The sequence below is a fragment of the Sander vitreus genome, chromosome 20, assembly GCF_031162955.1.
Source record: "Sander vitreus isolate 19-12246 chromosome 20, sanVit1, whole genome shotgun sequence".
In the NCBI taxonomy this organism is placed as follows: Eukaryota; Metazoa; Chordata; class Actinopteri; order Perciformes; family Percidae; genus Sander; species Sander vitreus.
Genome location: NC_135874.1, coordinates 24,353,779 through 24,373,516, shown reverse-complemented (window position 1 = coordinate 24,373,516; position 19,738 = coordinate 24,353,779). Strand labels below are relative to the sequence as shown.

The 19,738-nt window shown below is 38.3% G+C and overlaps 1 protein-coding gene across 1 annotated transcript in view; it reads left to right on the top strand.

The window, feature by feature from the left end:
* Positions 1–19,738, top strand: part of pxdn (peroxidasin) — a 64,663-nt gene that overhangs the window by 2,235 nt on the left and 42,690 nt on the right. Inside the window, exons 2-5 of the mRNA XM_078276911.1 lie at positions 10,649–10,720; positions 12,266–12,337; positions 15,635–15,706; positions 18,321–18,392. Of these exons, the coding sequence (XP_078133037.1) occupies positions 10,649–10,720; positions 12,266–12,337; positions 15,635–15,706; positions 18,321–18,392 (288 nt within the window). The remainder of the gene's footprint in view (positions 1–10,648; positions 10,721–12,265; positions 12,338–15,634; positions 15,707–18,320; positions 18,393–19,738) is intronic.

Sequence of the window (19,738 nt, the reverse complement as noted above, 5' to 3'; positions counted from 1 at the left end):
CCGGTAAGAGTTGTGTGCTCGCGGTTTGCTGTGGCTGATCACATTAGGCCTCATAACATGGTAATCAAAGTGGATTGGAAAGATGTCTTAACAGAGACGGTGTATGTAGAGGAGTGTATTGTGTTGGTGTATTTCTCTCTTTTGGTCTTTGGTTCGCTTTTAAGCGATAATGTAGGAACCAAGGTCCTTAGGGTTCAAGCTCTTTCTCTAGGCTATATCCTGAGAGCTTTGCAGGACTAAGTAATGGTGGGTGAAGATTTTTTGTGTTGTATAGACACTTGACCTGTAGCTATGTGCGCTATAGGCACTGTATTACTCCTTACACCTGGCATACTGGATAGTATTGTTTTAAAAATAATACTATAGTGTGAGATGATCCACCATAAAAACCTTTAGCACACAGGTTGTGTAATCTGATGGAAAGGTAGTTGTTCACTTCTGCTGCTGGGTAACAAAACATTAAATGTAAAAAAACAAAATTGCCCTACTTAATCTACTTATTACATTTTCTCTTTATTGGTATGGCATGATTTCAGTCAGTTTCATTCGTGATTAAATGTCCTCAACTCCTTTAGTTGCGTACATCCTTGTGAGATATAGATAGATCAGGGTTGTTTTTTTTTAGCCCAACTTAACGCTAGAGGAAGTACAGCATGGGGAGATATGTTGCTTATCTTTGTTGTGAGTATTGGATTTTTGAAGTTTAGCAATAAAGAAATTTTCCCTCCTGTTCGGTAGGTGATCAAAAACACTTGGTTGACTCATCGTAGATTTCTATTGACTGAAACTCCTGAGTGATATGTTTGTATTCATAAAAAAAAAAGAGAAGAAAAAAGAAATCAATGTATATACACATCTACACAGTATGCATGTTCGTTGCAAGACAACACTGTCCAGACAACGAAGGTGCTAAACTGACCGCTGTTTTTGAGTAGTTTCGAACAATGAATGTTTGTGTCTTCAACTTCTTAAAACTCAAAACATCTCTTTCCTCTTTCTGGGCCACTGCAGTAGAGAATTAAAAGTCTTGGCTCAGAAGTACTACTGCATGTGGGCTTTGTGCCAAGAGCTTTTCTACACGACACTTGGACCAAGAAACATTGACGTTTTTTTCCCCAGATTTTTTTGGTTCTTTGTGGCCTACATTTGTTTTTCAGCTGTTATCTCTAAGGACTTTCTGTTTGAGGCATAATAGTAAATTGCGTTTCCTGTCTGTAATGACACTGGTGCATATCTTCCCAGGGATTTGCTGGAGTTGGAGAAATGATTACTTTTACATTAGCACTATTTTGCCAATATCAAACTTTTTTTCACGCAGTATCAAAGCTGGTCAATGTAACAGGCTTTTTATTTCACAAGTCAGTAACCCTGTTCCGTATTTTAACAGCTTGCCTATTTGCTTATTTTGACATTCAAATATATTTAAAAAGAAATAGTTTCAACAATGCGACTATGGAGCTGTACTATAAACATACGTAAAGTATGTGTCTGCACAGCTAGGAACAGGTCTGTCAGTTGTGAATCTGTAAGTTCACTTGTTCAAGAAGTGGCTTGGTGTTGTCTTTTGTAGTTCTGTGATACCAGCATAGTGCTTTTATTCCAATATGCTGTTATTCAGTTGGTTTCTAGTATGATGAGGTTTTTAAACACAGTTACTGTGAATGTCCTGTTTGAAACTGCATACTTCACAGAAGTTTGCAGAAAGTTAAAAAAGATGTTCAGATGTGGGGATAGCTTTCAGTCCAGTGGCTGTGTGTGTTGCGTGAATGGCAGCGTTGAATGCAATAAGTGTCCGATCATAAGTGAATCTGGTGTTTGTAAGTGCAGGAAGGCTGGTGAGTCATTCAGTGGGGGTTGGTGTCCCAGTGTCACCAGGTTGTCGACTTAAATGCACAGCATGGCAAAGGCTGTGATAAGCAGACACATTACTGTGGCAGCCTCCTTTTGAGCTCATGAAACGTAGAAATAAAGCAGAATCTGAAAAGGTTTTATATCCATAATAAGTACACTTATGTGGAATTTGCCTTGGTGCATACATAAACAAACAACAAACATTAATATGAAATAAATAATAAATACAGAATAACAAATATACATACAAAAATAACTGTTGCATAAGAAAAAAGAGGCTGATATAGAGGCTGAAGCAGACAAGAAACTAAACTTCAAACCACAGAGATTCAGTTAGAAGCTGCAAACATACCGAGAGCTGAACACAGATTTTATAAAAACATCTTTCTCTCCTGCACAGGTCTTAGCCCCGTCAGTAGACATCCTTATTTCGGCATACAGGCTGTAGTCATCGCACGTCTTTAATGTATGATTTATGTGAGGAACAACTGAAATTTATACACACTCACAAACAACCAGACAATATGCAAACGGGAATGAGGACTACGTGTTTTGTTGCATATAGAGTGGGGAAGTGAGATCCGATCAAAAGGTGGTCTCTCAAGACTCATTTGGGGAGACATTCTACTGCCGGGTGTAAACACACAGACTTAGAGCTGTCCACTTGTGAACGGATCACTCAGATTGGATTTAAATACCAGGTAGAAAACGGGCCTTTTAAATGTCTTTTACCCCTCACACTGCTCACGGCCCAAAACAGTGGCCTAGTCTGACTGAGTAACAGTGCGAGTTAGGGAGGGAAAGTGGAGTTCCATTGTGTGGAATTTGCTGCAGTCAGGCTTTGTGAGGCGCTCAGTCTCTGCAGCATTATGGAATGCAAAGCCAGAAATCCCCAAAGCTTCGCTCATTTGCACAGGGAGATTGGGCCCAAGATAGTTGTTGAAAGGAACACTACTGGTCCTTTCCTGTGCCCATCCAGCGCAGGACAGAATTTGGAGGACCACTGGTTCAGCTAAATAATGGACTGTTGTTTCTATATTGCACTTTTATAGCATCAGTACTGTTAGTCTTATTGTCTTACAATGATGTAATGTTTTGTGTTTGACTGTCATGTTGGTCTTGGTCTTTTTTAAGAGCAGTGCTACCAGCTGTAGTGACATAGTTGCAAGCGACAAGTAAGTAGCCCATGTGACACAATTGTGAACTCAATCAACAGCGATGATTGTCAGTACTGAGAAAAAGGCACAGTATGACAATGACTTGAGCTTGGTTGTCTTTGACAGATGGAGCTATGGTAGAGAATGTAAAAAATATATATTTAAAAATGCTTAAGAAAAGTCCTTCATGCATCACCATTATTTTACGTGCCCACTTGCCTGCTGAAGAAAGGATGTTTCTGTGCAGATGGGACAGTGGTTAAGGAAAGGATTTTGATAGGCTATTGCCAGCTCTCCCTTGACAAGAAACAAATCCTTGTCATTTTTATACGTGAGAACCATCGCAGCCATGTTTGGAGATCCTGGTTCACTCCAACCAAGCGAGGAGCCGGCCATGTTCTTGTTTAACTAAGAATGACCCACGCACGCCGGAGAGTCCTTGGCAAGCCCACTTGGGCATGCGTCACAAAGCAAAACGACTTCACTGACTCGAGAGGCAGAGAATGAGAGGTGAGGCCCACACATGGAACTCAGATGCTGGTTGAATTGGGCAGCAGCCAGGTTCACTCGGTGTCCTGGCTCAGACAAGAATATATATATATATATATATATATATAAATAAAAAAATTTTTATTTATTTTTGCAGTTATAGTCCGCATTTGAACAGTTTGGCATAATTGATTTTGCTTACAGAATAGTTCAAACCATATGTATATGGGTAAATGCCATGGTTGCAGATATGCACATTAGAGGCAGTGCCAGGTATGTTTTGTTACTAGTGCTACTCCAGCTTGCATATCACTTACTTTCACAAAGTAATTTCTAAGCAGTTACAAAACTTATACATCATAGCTATACTCACACTTTAGCTACAAATGTGTATGTTGTATGTTTATTGGTATTGCCTGCTGTTTTTGATGTTGAGGTTGGCCATATTAGTCTTCACTCCATTATGTGTTGGTGGACACATTGTTGTTGAAAGTAGATCTTGCACCGCACCAGTTCATTTCATACTTGACGGATGACCTTGATGGATCAGTGTTGCCGGGCTCCTGATGAAGCTGTTTTAAAACTAACCTTGATAACGCCCCCGCTAACGCTATTTTATTTTTAACATTGTAAAATAAGACGAATATGTTTTATATTTTTATTTGCCTTTTTTTTTCTTTTTATTCGAATAATAATGTATTAATCAAAGTAATAATCGACAGATTAATCAATAATCAAAATAGTAATGTTGTAATTCTCCTGTGTGGGGCCAAAGTTACTTTTAGGGCTGCACAAAATGAAGAAAATATGCAATATGCGATAACTTTGTTGAATATTGCAATAACAATATTACTTTAATAGCGATTTAAATAAACAGATATTAAAGTGTACTCAGTTCTGCTGCTTTCAGTATTCTGCTAAAATACAACAAGTTGCTTGTTGTATTTAAAACAAATGAAGGGGAATCATTTACAACATTCTTTTATTGAACAAATTTAATTGAATATAAAATGCAGCACAAAAGAAAGTGACAGTTACATTTTAAAGTGCAGTTTTCTACTGATATTTTCTTTCAACAAATAATCTCTGAGTGTCTTTGGCGACATGTCGCAGCCTTTCGCGATACGGTTATTGCGCCAGTTGATATGACGATGACGATAAACAAAAACGCTATATTGTGCAGCCCTTGTTACTTTGTCCCTAAATAACCTCAGTGCACTCACTGGACCTACAGTTCTATCTCAGACACAGTGTGCCCAAAACACTGTAGGCCGATTGTCAGCATTGTCTAGTCTAAATAGGTCAATCTAATTATCTTTTGAGAAATGTAAAAAAAAAAACGCAAACAAAGGAATTTAATGATAAAAATTACTTTTCAGTCTCTTGAAAAGTACAGTACAAAGCGGAGTAAATCTTCATTTTTATTTAAAAATTATTTTTGTCTCTTGGCTCTGTTCTTATCAGCAGGGCATACATTTATTTTGTGTTGTTACATTATGAGCCTCTCATTCTGTGTGGGTAAATGACAAATTTCTTTGTTTTCAAAAAGGAATCAAATAATCTTTTTGTCCTGCTCTCACTGTATTAGTTAGGACTGCAACTAACGATTATTTTCATTTGTCGATTAATCTGTTGATTATTTTCTAGATTAATCGATTTGTTTGTTTGGTCTATAAAATGTCAGAAAATGGTCAAAAAAAGAAAGAAAATGTCTTGAGTGTTTCCCAAAGCCCAAGATGACGTGCTCAAATGTCTTGTTTGGTTCACAACTCAAAGATATTTAGTTTTTTGTCATAGAAGAGTAAATAAACTAGAAAATATTCAAATTTAAGAAGCTAGAATCAGAACTCTTTACTTTTTCTCATAAGAAATGACTCAAACCAATTAATCATTTATCAAAATAGTGTGCGATTAATTTAATAGTTGATAAGAAATTGATTAATCTTTGCAGCTCTAGTATTAATGCTATTACTGTCACATTCCCGTGGCTCCTTCATTACTGAGCCAGGGAAGCTGTTCACTTTCAGGCTTTTTGTTTAGGCAATACCCAGAATAGTCAGCTCCTCTGCAGGGTAGTCAGCCTTGCTGTTTTATAATTCCTTCTGGCGCAGTGCCATCAAAACGCACTAATGGAAGTTAACAGACTCCGTTGATGAGTCCCGGAACCAATCTCATAAAATGTTAAGCAATCTGTGCATATTTTCTCTGGTCATACGGTCTCTGGTCACTCAATGAACTATTTCCTGAGAATATCTCACGAACGCCTCGTTTACTAAATGTCCTCCATACATACCGCTGCTTTTCTCTTGTTCCTTGACGATAAACCATCACAAAGCACTGGAAGCAGCTTTATAGACCATCTAGTTCCTCTGACAAAGTATAGTCATTATTCCTGTTTAATTGTAGTAAAACAATTGTGGATTTATTTTGTTTTCATGTTTGCAACAGGAGCATTTGTATTAGTGTAGATCTTATGAATTAGTATCATAAAAATGATGTCGCACTAACACAAAAATCACTTCTGTGTAGGCAAATGGCAGTTGATTTGAATTGCAGAGAAATAGGAAATCGGCAAACTTGTATTTCTGTTGTCATATTCCACCGGAACTGTAACGTTTAAGGATATATATATATATATATATATATATATATATATATATATATATATATATATATATATATATATATATATATATATATATATATATATATATATATATATATATATATATATATATATATATATATATAGACCCTTTGCCCGTGACGTCACGCTCCACCCGCGCAAATTATGAACGCCATGACGGACGGCGGAAGAGCTATGCTGTAGATGGACGGCAAGCTAAACGTGTATGTTTTCGTTTGTGTTCTCACATTCAGAATCTGCAGAGTAATCCTCACCAACACAAGCATGTGTATGTATTGTCTTTCTGTTTTAAATGAGTGATAAATAAAATTATCCTCAACCAGCTAGCTAGCTGCCGTGCTAACCAGCTGTTCCTGCTAACAGGTCCAACCCGATGATGACCCACATTTCTAACATCGGTTATTCACTGACCTAGCTACATATCCAAAAAAGAAAGCCGTTCCCTTGATCATTTAACTTAACACACATACAAAAAATATTGGTTAAATTAAAGATGACCTGGCACGGAAACTAGCTTCAAAAAGGCCAAAAAACAAGTTAAATGCGGGTCTGCGGAGCTCCTACCCCGGCTAGCTGACGAGCTAGCTGCAGCTACTGCTCTTTGTGAGCACCTACCAGATGCCCTACCTCGACTGATAACGGCACGACAACTTGTTGTTCAATAGAAGAAGCCATAAATAGTTTATTTAGTGTTATGTATTTCAAACTGATTGAAACTATGAAACTTTCCGCTCGTCTACACACTGTTTAGCTTGTTATTGCCGGTGATTTTGCCGTTAATCATGGCGTCGTCACGTGGTCACATGTTTGCAAAGGATCTATAGTTAAACACGGTGGTCCAACCTATCTGACGTTTCTGCTGTGCTTATTTTCTGTACTGTGTTGCTTTGTTAGTGTCTTTGATAAACCAAATCTAGCGTTGCGAACAGCGACTTCTTACCGCCGGTCAGACTTACTGCTAGTTTGAGTGGTGTCATTTTTTCTTTTGTCTGTGACCCAACAGGTAAATTAGTGAAAGTGTTAAAATATGATATTATATAATTTTAGATGAATGAGATGTACATCCAGTGGTTCCTCGTCCCCGTTTGCTCAGCGCCGTTAGGGTGTATGTACAGGACGCAGGAGTTTTCTACCCGGTCGTTAGTTATTGTAAACAACAAACGTGATTGGGTCTATAGCGTCAGTCTCAGAGAGAACTTGTGGGATACATTGGCGCTAATGTCATCCGCCCCAGGACCTTCTGTTCAAATGAGCCCATACAAATAAAACCAGGACAAATGGTTCCGTTAACAAACTTACATTCGCCCACAGCAGTGAGGGAGGTTTGAAAAAATAAATAAAATATATATATTAGGGGGTGTGACGAGACACCCAGCCCACGAGATTGAGACAAGATTTTAACACTATTTTAAAGAAAACTTCAATGAAGAAATGAGACTGGAAAAATAGTCCTTTATTCAATCGATAGTCACAAAATGAAAAACGAGCACTGAAAGGTTTTGCCACAAACTTAAATGACTGGCTTCTCTCCTGTATAACAGTTAACACTGTTACTTAATCCGTATGGAGGAGTCTCTGAGAACCAAGGTTACAACATAACCAAGCCTTTTCTGGCAATAGTTGAGACCAGTTGTGTTGTACTTGAATTTGTCATTGTACAGTAGACAGAGAGAAATAAAGCTTCTTTTACTGTTGTTTCACATTGATTACGTTCTAAAGCACAAATATATTACCATCAAACACTCGGATGATTTTTGTGAAGACAGATGCTCTTTTCTCCTCCTCTGCATTTTATTAATTGCAGCAGTAAACAAGAAAGCAGGCTACTCTAGTATCGATTTATGACCATTATAGGACGAAGGGAAAACATTTCTCTTTGTTTAACATCAAAAGTAAAGTTTGGTTTTGCCCTCCGCTTTCCGACTCATTTAACAGAGAAGTCTGCGCGAGACAGCGCCACAGTGAACTGCATGCTGCAGACGCCTGTGTCTCGTCAGAGAGAGAGAGAGAGAGAGAGACTCTAACGTTGTAATGCTGGGTTTTACAGGCATCTTTTTTCATCCGCTATCACTCTGCAAAAGTAAACTCAGTCAGTCTTCGGTGAGCGGGGGGGGTTCTTCTATGCTAATTTCAAGGCTGCTGCTCTGCACTTGTGTTGTGTATTGATATCGCAAGACACTTTTTACTCTCATCACATTTCATCTTGCGAGATCTCATGGGGACAAGATCTCGTCACACTCCTAATGTATATATACTGTGTGTACACACATATATACACACACACACACAGTATGGTGACGATATGAGTTAGTTTCTTTAAACTTGCTGCTGTTAATCCATAGTGTGTCTAGAATCTGTTTGAGCCAGTTCAAGATAAAGCTTTAAAGGAATACTGTGAAACAAGCATGACCCTTCATTTTAGTTTAGACTAACCTCAGCAGAAATGAGAAACATTGCTTGCGTGCATGCACCTGAGATGGGTACTGCTTGAACCAGCTCGTAGCCCTGCTCTGCTGCTCTCCTCCCCCTCGCCTTCATCTCTCAGAGCTGGAGGCAGTCAGGCAGGACAGCCCCTGCCTCAGCATGTCGGGGCAGTGCACCCTGCACCCTGGGCCTGTTGCCTGGAGATAGGTGTTTTCCTAAGGGTGCTGTACCTCTTCACCTAGCAGTCATCCCCTGTTCTTTCCATGGAGGACCCTCAACTCTCTCTCTCTCCACTTGAAATGTTATTGAGAATTAATTTTCTTAGTGCTAGCAATACATCAAACCTGTTGATGCTAAGCACTCTTGTTAAAACTGTTTTAAATTGTGAGGTTTTATGGTTTGATCAAAGCTGTTGATTGATTTGAAATTGTGATCAGCAATGCTCCAGTTTCATTTTGTCTTATCATGACATTAAGAACGTGAAGTTTCTCACATACTGAAGGTAGTGCCAGAAACAACAATATCATCATAGCTCAAGGACGTTCCACACAAAGCATGTCAGTTACAGAAAAGCACTTTGAGTGAATTCTTGCACTAGCTCACAGTCTATATGAAAGGAAGTCAGCATATGAAAAAGTTGGACTCACTCTGATTGGATCCATATGTGAAGGCTTTCACAGAGCCAATGACCCATAAGCATTTCACTGGCTATGAAATCAGTTGATTTGGTCATTTGGCCCTCATTTTCATAGAAATATAAGGAATCAACAACTCCAGAATGGGTAGCTTTAAAGTGCTTTGCCTGTTGTGCATAAAGGGAAATATACAAGATGAATGTAAGCTAATGGATGAATAAATACACCATGTAAATTAAATGTGTATTCTTGCTATCTATTTCATAGCAAGAAAGGTTGCATCAGACATCATTTAACAGACAAAAAGCAAAGGTTTTTCTTTTCCTTCAAACTGAAAAAAAAAGACTGATCTCAAGATTCTCATCCCCTGGGCGTCTTGACAGTGTTGCATAATCATTGGAGTACATTATGTCTGTGTGACCCAGTCGCAGAGTATTTACTTTGTTAGGTCATTGGCTAACAAGAATGCTGGTAGACAGTCCAAGCTCTTACTGGGGGAGTTGGGCTTTCTAGAGGGGAAAGGCTGATGTAGTTCTCCCTTTGCTCAGTGCAGTGATAAATCTGCTTTTTGGTTCCACCCAAATGCTCTCTTCATCTCTTTGGCTGGAGGTGTTTTTCAATATACTTTTCTCTCAGAATGCCATGCAGGGTCAAATAATGCACAACTGTCTAACGTTGTTGGTTAAAACCGACCATAAAGACCATGAATTGATAGTGTGTAAATGCGCTTAGGAATAGTGGGGGGCTGATAGTGTTTCTAAATGCACTCACTCTTTAGCGTTCTCTAAATGCTCCTTATATGAATAGCTGGTTCCACTTACAGAATTTATTTTGTAAAAATACATTTAGCAAATGGCTTAGTTGAAGATCAGATGACTTAGAGCCTAAGTTCCACAAGCATAACATCACTGTTCAGATGAGATGTTTCAATTTCACTTAAGTTGTCATTCTGTGGCTGGTAATGCCACATAGGGGTTAGGAACTATTTCACCTTCACAGGGCTATTTGCAGCATCATGGTCTTTAGCTTGTCACTTTCATGGCATGCTTAGTTATATTTTCTAAGACCAAGAGTGATTAGTGCCATGTCAAACTATATTGTTATGATTACACAGCCTCTTTAAATTAGGAAGTTAAAAGAAAGATACTGAAACCTGCTGACTGCTGCGACTAGCCTTGTGATTGTTAACTTTGGGGCAAATGTTATATAAATCTGCCCTCATGATTAAAGCTTGACAAAAGCATTCTTGTGAAATGAGTCATATGTCCAATTATCCTTCACGATGGTTACGCGAAGGCTCTGCTGTGGACTTCAGTTCATGCAGATGTGTATTGCCTGCTTTTTACACTTTATGAAATCTTCCATCTATTGTATTTATGTACAGCTTTTCTCTACGTTATACTTAATACTTTGCTTAATATAAATATATTTCCTTCTCTTCACAGAGACCTGAGGTTCAACAAAATCAAGGATTTACAACCAGAGTCCTTCAGGCGATTAAAGAACCTCAACACACTGTAAGTCTTTGCTGCTCAGGATACATAATTGTGAACTTTAGACATATAGTATAATCTCTTTTTTGGTATGACATTGTTTTCTAAATAATATTTGAAGGTAATGGCATCCAGCTGGTAAGAACATTCAAGAAGACTACTACTGAAAATGAATCAAGCCCATTTCCTTAAAACAGCACTCTGCATAATGATTGTCACCTCCCAAGAAAGTGCTGTTTGTATCACACACACACGCACACACAAGCAAATTCTTGCTCTGTTCTGCTGTGGTTTCACACATGTAGGTCAGCTCGTAATCTATGAGGAATTTATTTTTCCACTTCCACCCACAGGGCTATTTGTCATATGTCCAGCCTGCTAGATGGTGCATTGCTAAGCTAATAAAGGAGACATGTTCCAAGTGTTTTTGTGTTTTTTTATGAGCAATGAGTTTTCTTGAAATTTTGAAGAAATGTGTCCATGCGTCAGCTTATGTAGCCATATCAGTATTTAGATTGTTCAGCTGACTGCAAGAATAAATCAAACACACAACCTCACCTTATTGAAATATTTGCAAACATGATTGAGTAAAAGCACTTTTTACGCTAAACGCATAACGCTAAAAGTGAAGATGTGTAGATCCAGTTATAAATCCATAGTTAATAAACATGAGAAAATGTGCATGGCATAGACATAGTGGTTTAGATCTAGTTTCAAAGTGAAGAAAAGTCCCTTAAGGCAGGAGAAAAGCCCAGCTTTTCCCAACAGACAGCCATGCAGACTGTTAAAGGCTTTATATCCTGAACAGCTCTTCATGGTTTCAGGCTGCAGTTCCACAGACTGAACAATAACACATCCTAATGTCTACCAGTCTTTGAACTACAGCGACATGTCCGTTGTACAGACAGAAATATGTCTGTAATGTCCATTGAAGGGGGGAGCCTTTTGTGTTCTCTCAAGTTAGCCTATGACAAAGTGTCACTCTTTAGATTTTTAATCAAAAGCTTGTAGGGTTTTTTTTTTTGTTCTGTTGAAAATTGTATAATTGTATGAGCATGCTGACCAGGTGACCTTAATAACTTACATTATACTGCAACTTCTGCAAACTCTACTTAGAATTAGCTCAGAACAAACTTACTGTCCATCTAGAGCTGAGCGAGATGGCCAAAAGCTTCTATTCCGTTATTGATCATTCCAGATCTCAATAACGATATATATCACAATATAGCATCATATAGCAAAGTTATCTGGTAAGTCAATAAATAAATAGTCTATATAAAATAACCACATGGTAAAGCCTATTTGTGTATACTATATTAAATACATTACAAATGAAAAGTACTATGTTTTCATTTAATTCAGAACTTTAGTGCAAAATGAACATAACGTGCAAATATAACGTAAAGTGTCGTCCAAATGACATAAATATTGCCGCTGTTTTTTTGACATTGCAATAGAAACAATATAGAAAAATATAACGATAGACATGTTTAGATTGTTTCGACGATGTCTTATGTCCTATGTCCATCTTGTAACCACAAAATAACCCCCGTTTTGTTTTCTTCACAGCCTCCTCAACAACAATCATATACGGAGGATACCCAGGGGAGCATTTGAAGACTTGGAAAACCTTAAATATCTGTAAGTTGCCCTTATGCCAACTTTGATTTGCTTTTGAGGTCAAATAATACATTTTGAGACGTGGCAGTATCTTTGTTCTGTCAGACTAAATAGGCAAAAGGTCACAGTTAAAGGAGTTTACTCTTTGTTCAGTCAACAGAAGAGGAAGCATGGTGAAACATGTTTTACACTTTTGTTGCAAAAAAACAAAAAAAAACAGACTTATTGACTGTTAATGTAGAAGACAGCTGATGTTGCTAGACTGCTGAGTCAGTGAAAATGTATCGGCGCAGTGTACGGAAAATGCATCAATGAAAAGTCTCCCTTTGTCTGATCCTCTGTACTTATGTGTCTGGAAGTTTTGACCTGGAGGCAGAGTTGAGAACAGATTTTTATGGCGTGTGTAGCCTCAAGGTTTTTTGTGGGATTGCTAGTTTGCTCCCTCTGTTAGTCACTTACATTATCATCCCACTGGAACTGTCAGTGCTCACGTGTTAGATATGGTCTGATTTCCCGACTTGGACCTCAGAGGACCTACGTACATGACTCTTAACATTGTGACAAAACCTGGAGCTAGTGAAGGGTATATTTAATTTGCTTTATATGATTTTGTTTGGTGAGATGTTTTGTACATTTTGAGACTGAAAATTATATTATGTATGTTGTTTCTGATTAGGCAAAGCTAGGTGCATGATGGCTGATAAAGTAAAATATTAATATAAATATTAGCAGATTAACTACTGATAAATGTCTGTGTCTTGGAAAACGTAGCGTGAAATACTGTTACATCACTACCCGGCTAATATCTTGGACAAGCACTGCACATTTGAGACAAGATCATATATATCAGCTCTGAGAGAGAGGGAAGGAAGAGGGGGTGAGGTAAATGGATGTACAGGCTTTTCTTTTTTTCTCTCTTCAGCTTACTGACACACAAACAAACACATTCCTGGCATACATCCTCACTCTTTGTGTTGTCATTAAATCCTGTAGCTATTTAGTAACTGTTTTAATTACAGTTCCCCTCTCACTTAAAAGCAGAGTTGATCTAAAGCCATTGCCTAACCTTTGTGATTAGGGCACACACGGTATCCCCCCACCCTTCTCCCTTCCCGCTGATTCAGTGTTCTGTAGCTGGGGGCTAGATTGTATCTTCCATCTCACCTCTTCACTTCCTTTGGAACCCCAGTAAAGTCCACTCCCTGTCCTCTTTCATGTCCTCCAAACCTAATGGTCTGGCCAGCTGTCTAGTCAGCAGCCTCCGTCTCTCCCACGACCACCTCCATAAACAAATCAAACAGAGGTCAACACACCTCTTTGTGGGAACTGTTCACTGTTTATTTGATCTTTTCCTAAATATTCAGTTGCATAGTATCCATCTGTAATCCATCAGTGTATTTATATACATTAATGTAGGTTTCCTTTGGTACATACTGCATCTTTCCTTAGTATGTATGTATAGTTTCTGTTTTTGTGAATGTTAACATAGATCATTAAATGAAGTAATCAGCAGCAGTCAGGGAAAATCCTCCTGGGTCTTAAACCAAAAACAGTGAGGAAGAAAGTGAGTTTTTTAATTGTTTCTACAATGCATATTTTGTAGTTAAAGGCAGGCTGTGCACACGGTCGACTTTTTGAGGCGTAATACCACTAAAGGTTATCTGGTCATCATTAAAGTGAGGCCCTTTGAGATTTTAGCACACAACTTCCAAATCCAGTTTCCCATCTAAATCCCACACGCAAAGCTCGTGGACACACACACAAGGCTGCAGTCTTCTGTGTTTCACATTCATTCACAGGCACCTGCAGACGTTTCTCAAATGTAAAGCAAAAAATGTAAGGCAGTTAGCTGTTTACATGGTATTGAAACAATACGTCTGGATACTCCAGTGTCACTGAAGTAAACACATTACACTTAATAAGCCTAGCTTTCTTTACCATCATCAGTTTGTACAGAACAGCTCTGCATGGAAATATAATAATATAAGTTTTGGTTTGGTCATTTCCTAGTAGGTCATTTAAAACATGTATGAAGGCAGTGTCCTTTCTCCATGAATGTCACTTTCTTATTTGTGGATTTTAGCTCGATTTTGTTTAACCATTTATCATATTGCATATGATAAAGTTGTTTATTTTGGTAAAAACCTTTCATCTTCCATGGTAAGAAACCTGATAGCATTTACACAGACAGGTTATAGCAGCGAGAAAGGCATGCAATGATGGAAAGAGGATGTTTATTTTTCCATACATTGCGTCACTTGTGCTGTGGGGAGATCTGTATCTCTCATCATGAGTGCAATGGTGGAAAGTGAAATAGAGAGATGGGAGATGAAAAGAGAGACAACTTTAAGCCATTGCTTTTCTAGTATTACATTTCTTTAAGATGTATTATGGAGGGAAAACATGCACACGTCAAGTGTATTTGTCTTTCAGTGTGCTAAAATACCATGTTGATCATGTACAAGCTGCATATTGCTTCATTCTTTTTCCAGTTCAAAGACATGGAGAAAAGATTTGACCCACAAGGAATCTGTGATGTCATTTTTATTGTTTGTACATTGATGACCGATGATGACTAATGATTGTTATTTGATGCACAGACCATGTTAATAGCTATAGATTTTTCTATCTTTGATTTTGTAATGTTAACCTATACAATCAGATATTAGGACTTATTAACTGAATGTAATATATTCCACGAGTGATGTAGAGTATAGAGATTTTATTTTTCTGGTAAAAGTCCTAATGAGTGTTAAATTCCTTTATTGTTGCCTATATTGACTTAAATACAGTGTGATGTTTGACACATTTTACTGTAATTATGAACACCAAATACGATGATCTGTAAAATATTCCTTCACAGACTGCACTGTGCACTGTTTTGGGAATATAGTGTATGCTCAATTTCTGCTTAGTGAAGCACATCTGTGTCAAAATAATGTAGATGAGAAACACTTGAAATGCAACAATAGGTGTTCTACATTTAGCTCAGAAATACATTCTTATCTTAAGTTTTATTTGTGCAGTGTGACTGATATTCTATAAAACTGTTCCGAATGCTAGCTTTCAGAAAAGAGTCTCTTCCGCCCATAGCTACAACTACTGATGTCCATGAAGCAGGGTAGTGAAGTGTATACTTCACTAAATAAATGTATGTCTAGTAGGAGCACAACATGCATATCATTTTTAAATGGCAACTTAACAATCGTTATTTGATCAGATCCTCTCTACGTTCTCTTATAATAACAAGAAAGAATTCAGATGATCCTGTGTGAGTGTGCGTGTGTTACTAATGTGACTGATTATCTCTCCTTTCAGCTATTTGTACAAGAATGAAATCCAATCAATTGACAGACAAGCATTTAAGGGGCTTGTCTCTCTTGAGCAACTGTAAGTGACCAACTTCCTCGTCCATCTTTTTCTTCTGCTCGACCAACTGCTCCTCTTCCTCCTCCCACCTACTGTCTGTCCGTCTGTAAAACACCTCTACCCCCCTTCCTGAGAGATCGCTATAAACAATTCATGAAGCCTAGTAAAGTCTACATGGTCACAAGTGATTTTTAAGATAAGTCATATCATACAATAGTGACAGGCATGTCACAGATTTTGGTATCATTTTTTTTTTTTTTGCTGTTTTTATGCTGTATGACATGACTGTGTAGGCCTTACACAGGTGTCATGATAGCTCTGTTCATATAGTTTCAATTCACAGTGACACCTTCCACTTCCAGCCCCTACATGCGCCCCTCTATCCACTTTCCCACCGCCACCATGCATGCCGTGTGTGCACCCACCCTTGTATGCCGCGCTGACCCTCTCTGACCCTTTTGCATGAGTCGCATGTGTTGTGGTCATGACAGCAGATATTAGTCACCCTCATGCAAAGCTTGAAGCATTATATCTAGGCTTTTGCCGCTAGTAGTGCTAGCAGTGTTGTGCTGGAGTCAGAGCTTCTGCTTTAGAGCAAAGCTTGACCTGCACTGCGTCTCTCCTGCTACTGCAGAAACTACTCTTCTGCTCCAATTTGCTCCAAGTGTTGTGCGCAACCTTTTTAACCAATTTTTAACTGATGTTATAAATATGAATTGTTTGAACTTTGTCTGACACTGTCAGTAGAAATGATCCCTGTAGTGTGTCATTATCAAAACCAAAATGGCCGATAGGCACTTTTTCTTTAGCAAATTGAGCTTTCTGTAGTCTTGGAGGAGACTACAGAAAGCTGTTAATACTAACCGCATTAACAGAAAACAAATCGCCACTGCAAGTAAGCGATTTGTAAGTAAGTAAAACCAATTTCATCATCAGGCCCCAGCTGATGGCAGCTGTTCTGAGTTTTGTTACAATAATAAAGGGTTTAATATGTGGGTGACAAGTTCTGAGCTAGATTGCATATACTAATAGTTCTTCTGCATCCCCGCTGGGCAACAGAAGCCTGAAGTCACATGCTTCTTTGGGAGGAATAAACTGTTTCAAAGACCTATGCACTTACAGTACATTCATATATGACCCACCACCACTCATATGATGCTGTTTTATCAGCATGCCAGTGGGTTTTGTTAGGGAGCATAGGAGGATCACACAGGAACACAGCAACATGATCACAACAACATGAATGCAAAGTAGTCTAGTCCTCTATAATACAGTTAAGACCACGGCTGATTGATTCCATGTCATCTCTTTCTAAACTTGTAACAGCTATTCTGGATCAATAGTGTTGAAAGTGAAACGATATACCTGGTGTGGGACGCTGATTCATTCTAGAGGGGAATTAAATTAATTTACTGCTGTCTTCATTAAACCTTCTGTCTTTCGCTTGTCTGGACTATGTTGAGTTTTTCTGTTCTGGCTCCTCTAACACATATTCTAGGCCAGTGGTTCTCAAGCTTTTTTCAATAATGTACCCCATTTGAATTGTGTTTTTAAGCCAAGTACCCCCTGACCAGCGCTAGATTTACCAAAACAGCAGCCATGTAACTGAAAAACATTTAAATTCTGATGGAAAAAAGGCGACAAAAACTTTTTTTATAAAACATAAAAACTTGGAAAAGGTCGGTAGAAGTAAGTAAGGCAAGAATAGGTGGAAAATAGTATCAAAAACTTAGAAAACAGCGACAAAAACTTTGACAAAAAAGATCGTATAAAACGGGAAGGAAGGAAGCAAGGCAAGAACAGGTCGAAAATGGTGACAAAAAGCAACAAAAACTTACATGCTGCTCACATACCCCCTGCAGTCCTCCAAAGTACCCCTTAGGGTACACGTACCCCCATTTGAGAAACACTGTTCTAGGCAACACCAAAATGCATAATGTTGGATGTCCAGTAAAGCTTGTAAAAATACAGCAAAGAATCAACAGTTGAGATATACTTACAGACAAAACTAAAATTGATTTTCTTGTGCGGAAGACATCTAGAGGAATATTGCCTTTGATTTTACATTCTATGCTGCTTTAGTCTTTCTGTGCCTGTCTGTTTTGCTGCTGCAGTAGCTTGGGCTGTTGCTTTCACTGTCTAAACAAGCATTTACCCAACAGGTACCTGGGTATCAGTTCATTCAACCATCACTTGGATTTAATTTCACTAACCTTTTATTTGTTAGCATATGGTTTGATTTATGTTTTCTCAGCTCAAAGGCTTTTGGGAGCATACATTATCTTTGCATTCCTTGAGATAATCATTGTACTGTGGGAAATCTCATTTAAAACTCAGTTTGTAGCCATATATTTTCAGACCCTCTATATCAAATGTCTAAGATGAATTCCTGATGTGCAAATTCCTCCACTCTGTCTGCATTCATCTAGAGCTAGATGTCTCCTTATCTATAACTGTTAGTTCAGTAATTTGAAGTTGCAGGGATGGACAGGTGAACAGGGATGACTAGGAAACACTTGAGTGTTCTCATTTACCCACCTCTTAGGGATTATTAGGACAGCAACATTATATTTAGTCAGACAGGGAGCCCTAATCCAGTTTTACTGTGCTTTGTCTACACTTTGTTCTTCTCCAGGTACCTGCACTTCAACAACATTGAGTCTTTGGAACCAGAATCATTCACTCATCTACCAAAGCTGGAACGACTGTAAGTTCATCCTATCTGACCTTTCGCCAAAGATTCTAAAAATGTACACAGTTCACACAATCCTTAAAAAAATGTTCTCAGGAGGAAAAAGCACATTCCAATTTAAATGCTCACATAAATGGATTAATAAATCCAAAAATGCAACTGGATTCACTAGGGAACTTGAAAAAAGCAGAAAGCAATAACCAGCATGATGTACTTGGAATGAAATTAAGTGTCAACTCACCCAGGTCCAGACTTTGCTTAGCAGGACATTGGAGCGACATACTGCAGCAAAATGTCAGCTGCAGTATAAAATCAGTACAGCCAAATGCCTCCTAACAACTCCTTGTTTAGTTAAGAGATTGGTTTGTCGTTGCTTCCAACAATAATAAAGTAATGATAGCAGATTCTAGGAGTTGATCCCTGACTTATATCTAGTTCCCATGGGGCTAATTGTATTTGTCCTGTAAGAGCTGTAAGATAATGCATGGGTTCTTTTCCCTCTGTTGTTTATTTGTTAAACCGACAACTCTAGTTCAGTTGTTTAGCAGACCTATGTCAGGAAATGTATCGGGTTTGCATTTTTTGCTAATTCTACTGATCCGAAAATGACTCATTGTCGGTCAGAGAAAAAGAAACTAGGGGAACTGAATGAGATCACAACACAAAGTCCTGGACTGAGGATTGAGAACACATCTTGGCCTCATTAAACACAGAGCTGAGCTAGTTGCAACCACAGATAGGAATGTCACTCTGAACATGGTGTTTATCTTAGATCACTGATTATATATTGGAGTAATATGTACAGTATCGTAGGGCTGGGCGATGTGGAGAAAATCAGATATCACGATATTCTTGACCAAATACCTCTATTGATATTGCGGCGATATTCTAGGGTTGACAATTGGTGCTTTAACAAAATATCTTCACACTTAGATTTTAGATAAATAATCACAGTAATGTGGACATAATGTCTAAGTGGGTAAAGGCAAATAATAGAACAGCTAGAACAGTCTGGTAAGTTCAGAAAAATACATCACTTTACTGTAATGCAGCCTTTAAAAGCAGTAAAAGACAACCCTTATGCCATATTACGATATCCAAAATCTAAGACGATATCTAGTCTCATATCCCGATATCGATATATCGCCCAGCCCTACAGTATCGTAATATTGTAACCGGTTACTCCAACTCTTTGGGATAGTTGTAATTTAACTTCAATTATCCTTATTTACTACATGTAGAGTTGTCCCGTGAAATCTGTATAAGGTTATCTTAAAGGTGCAGTAGGTAAGCCTCATAAAACTAACTTTCTGTCATATTTGCTGAAACTGACCCTATGTTCCAGTAGAAGTACATGAAGC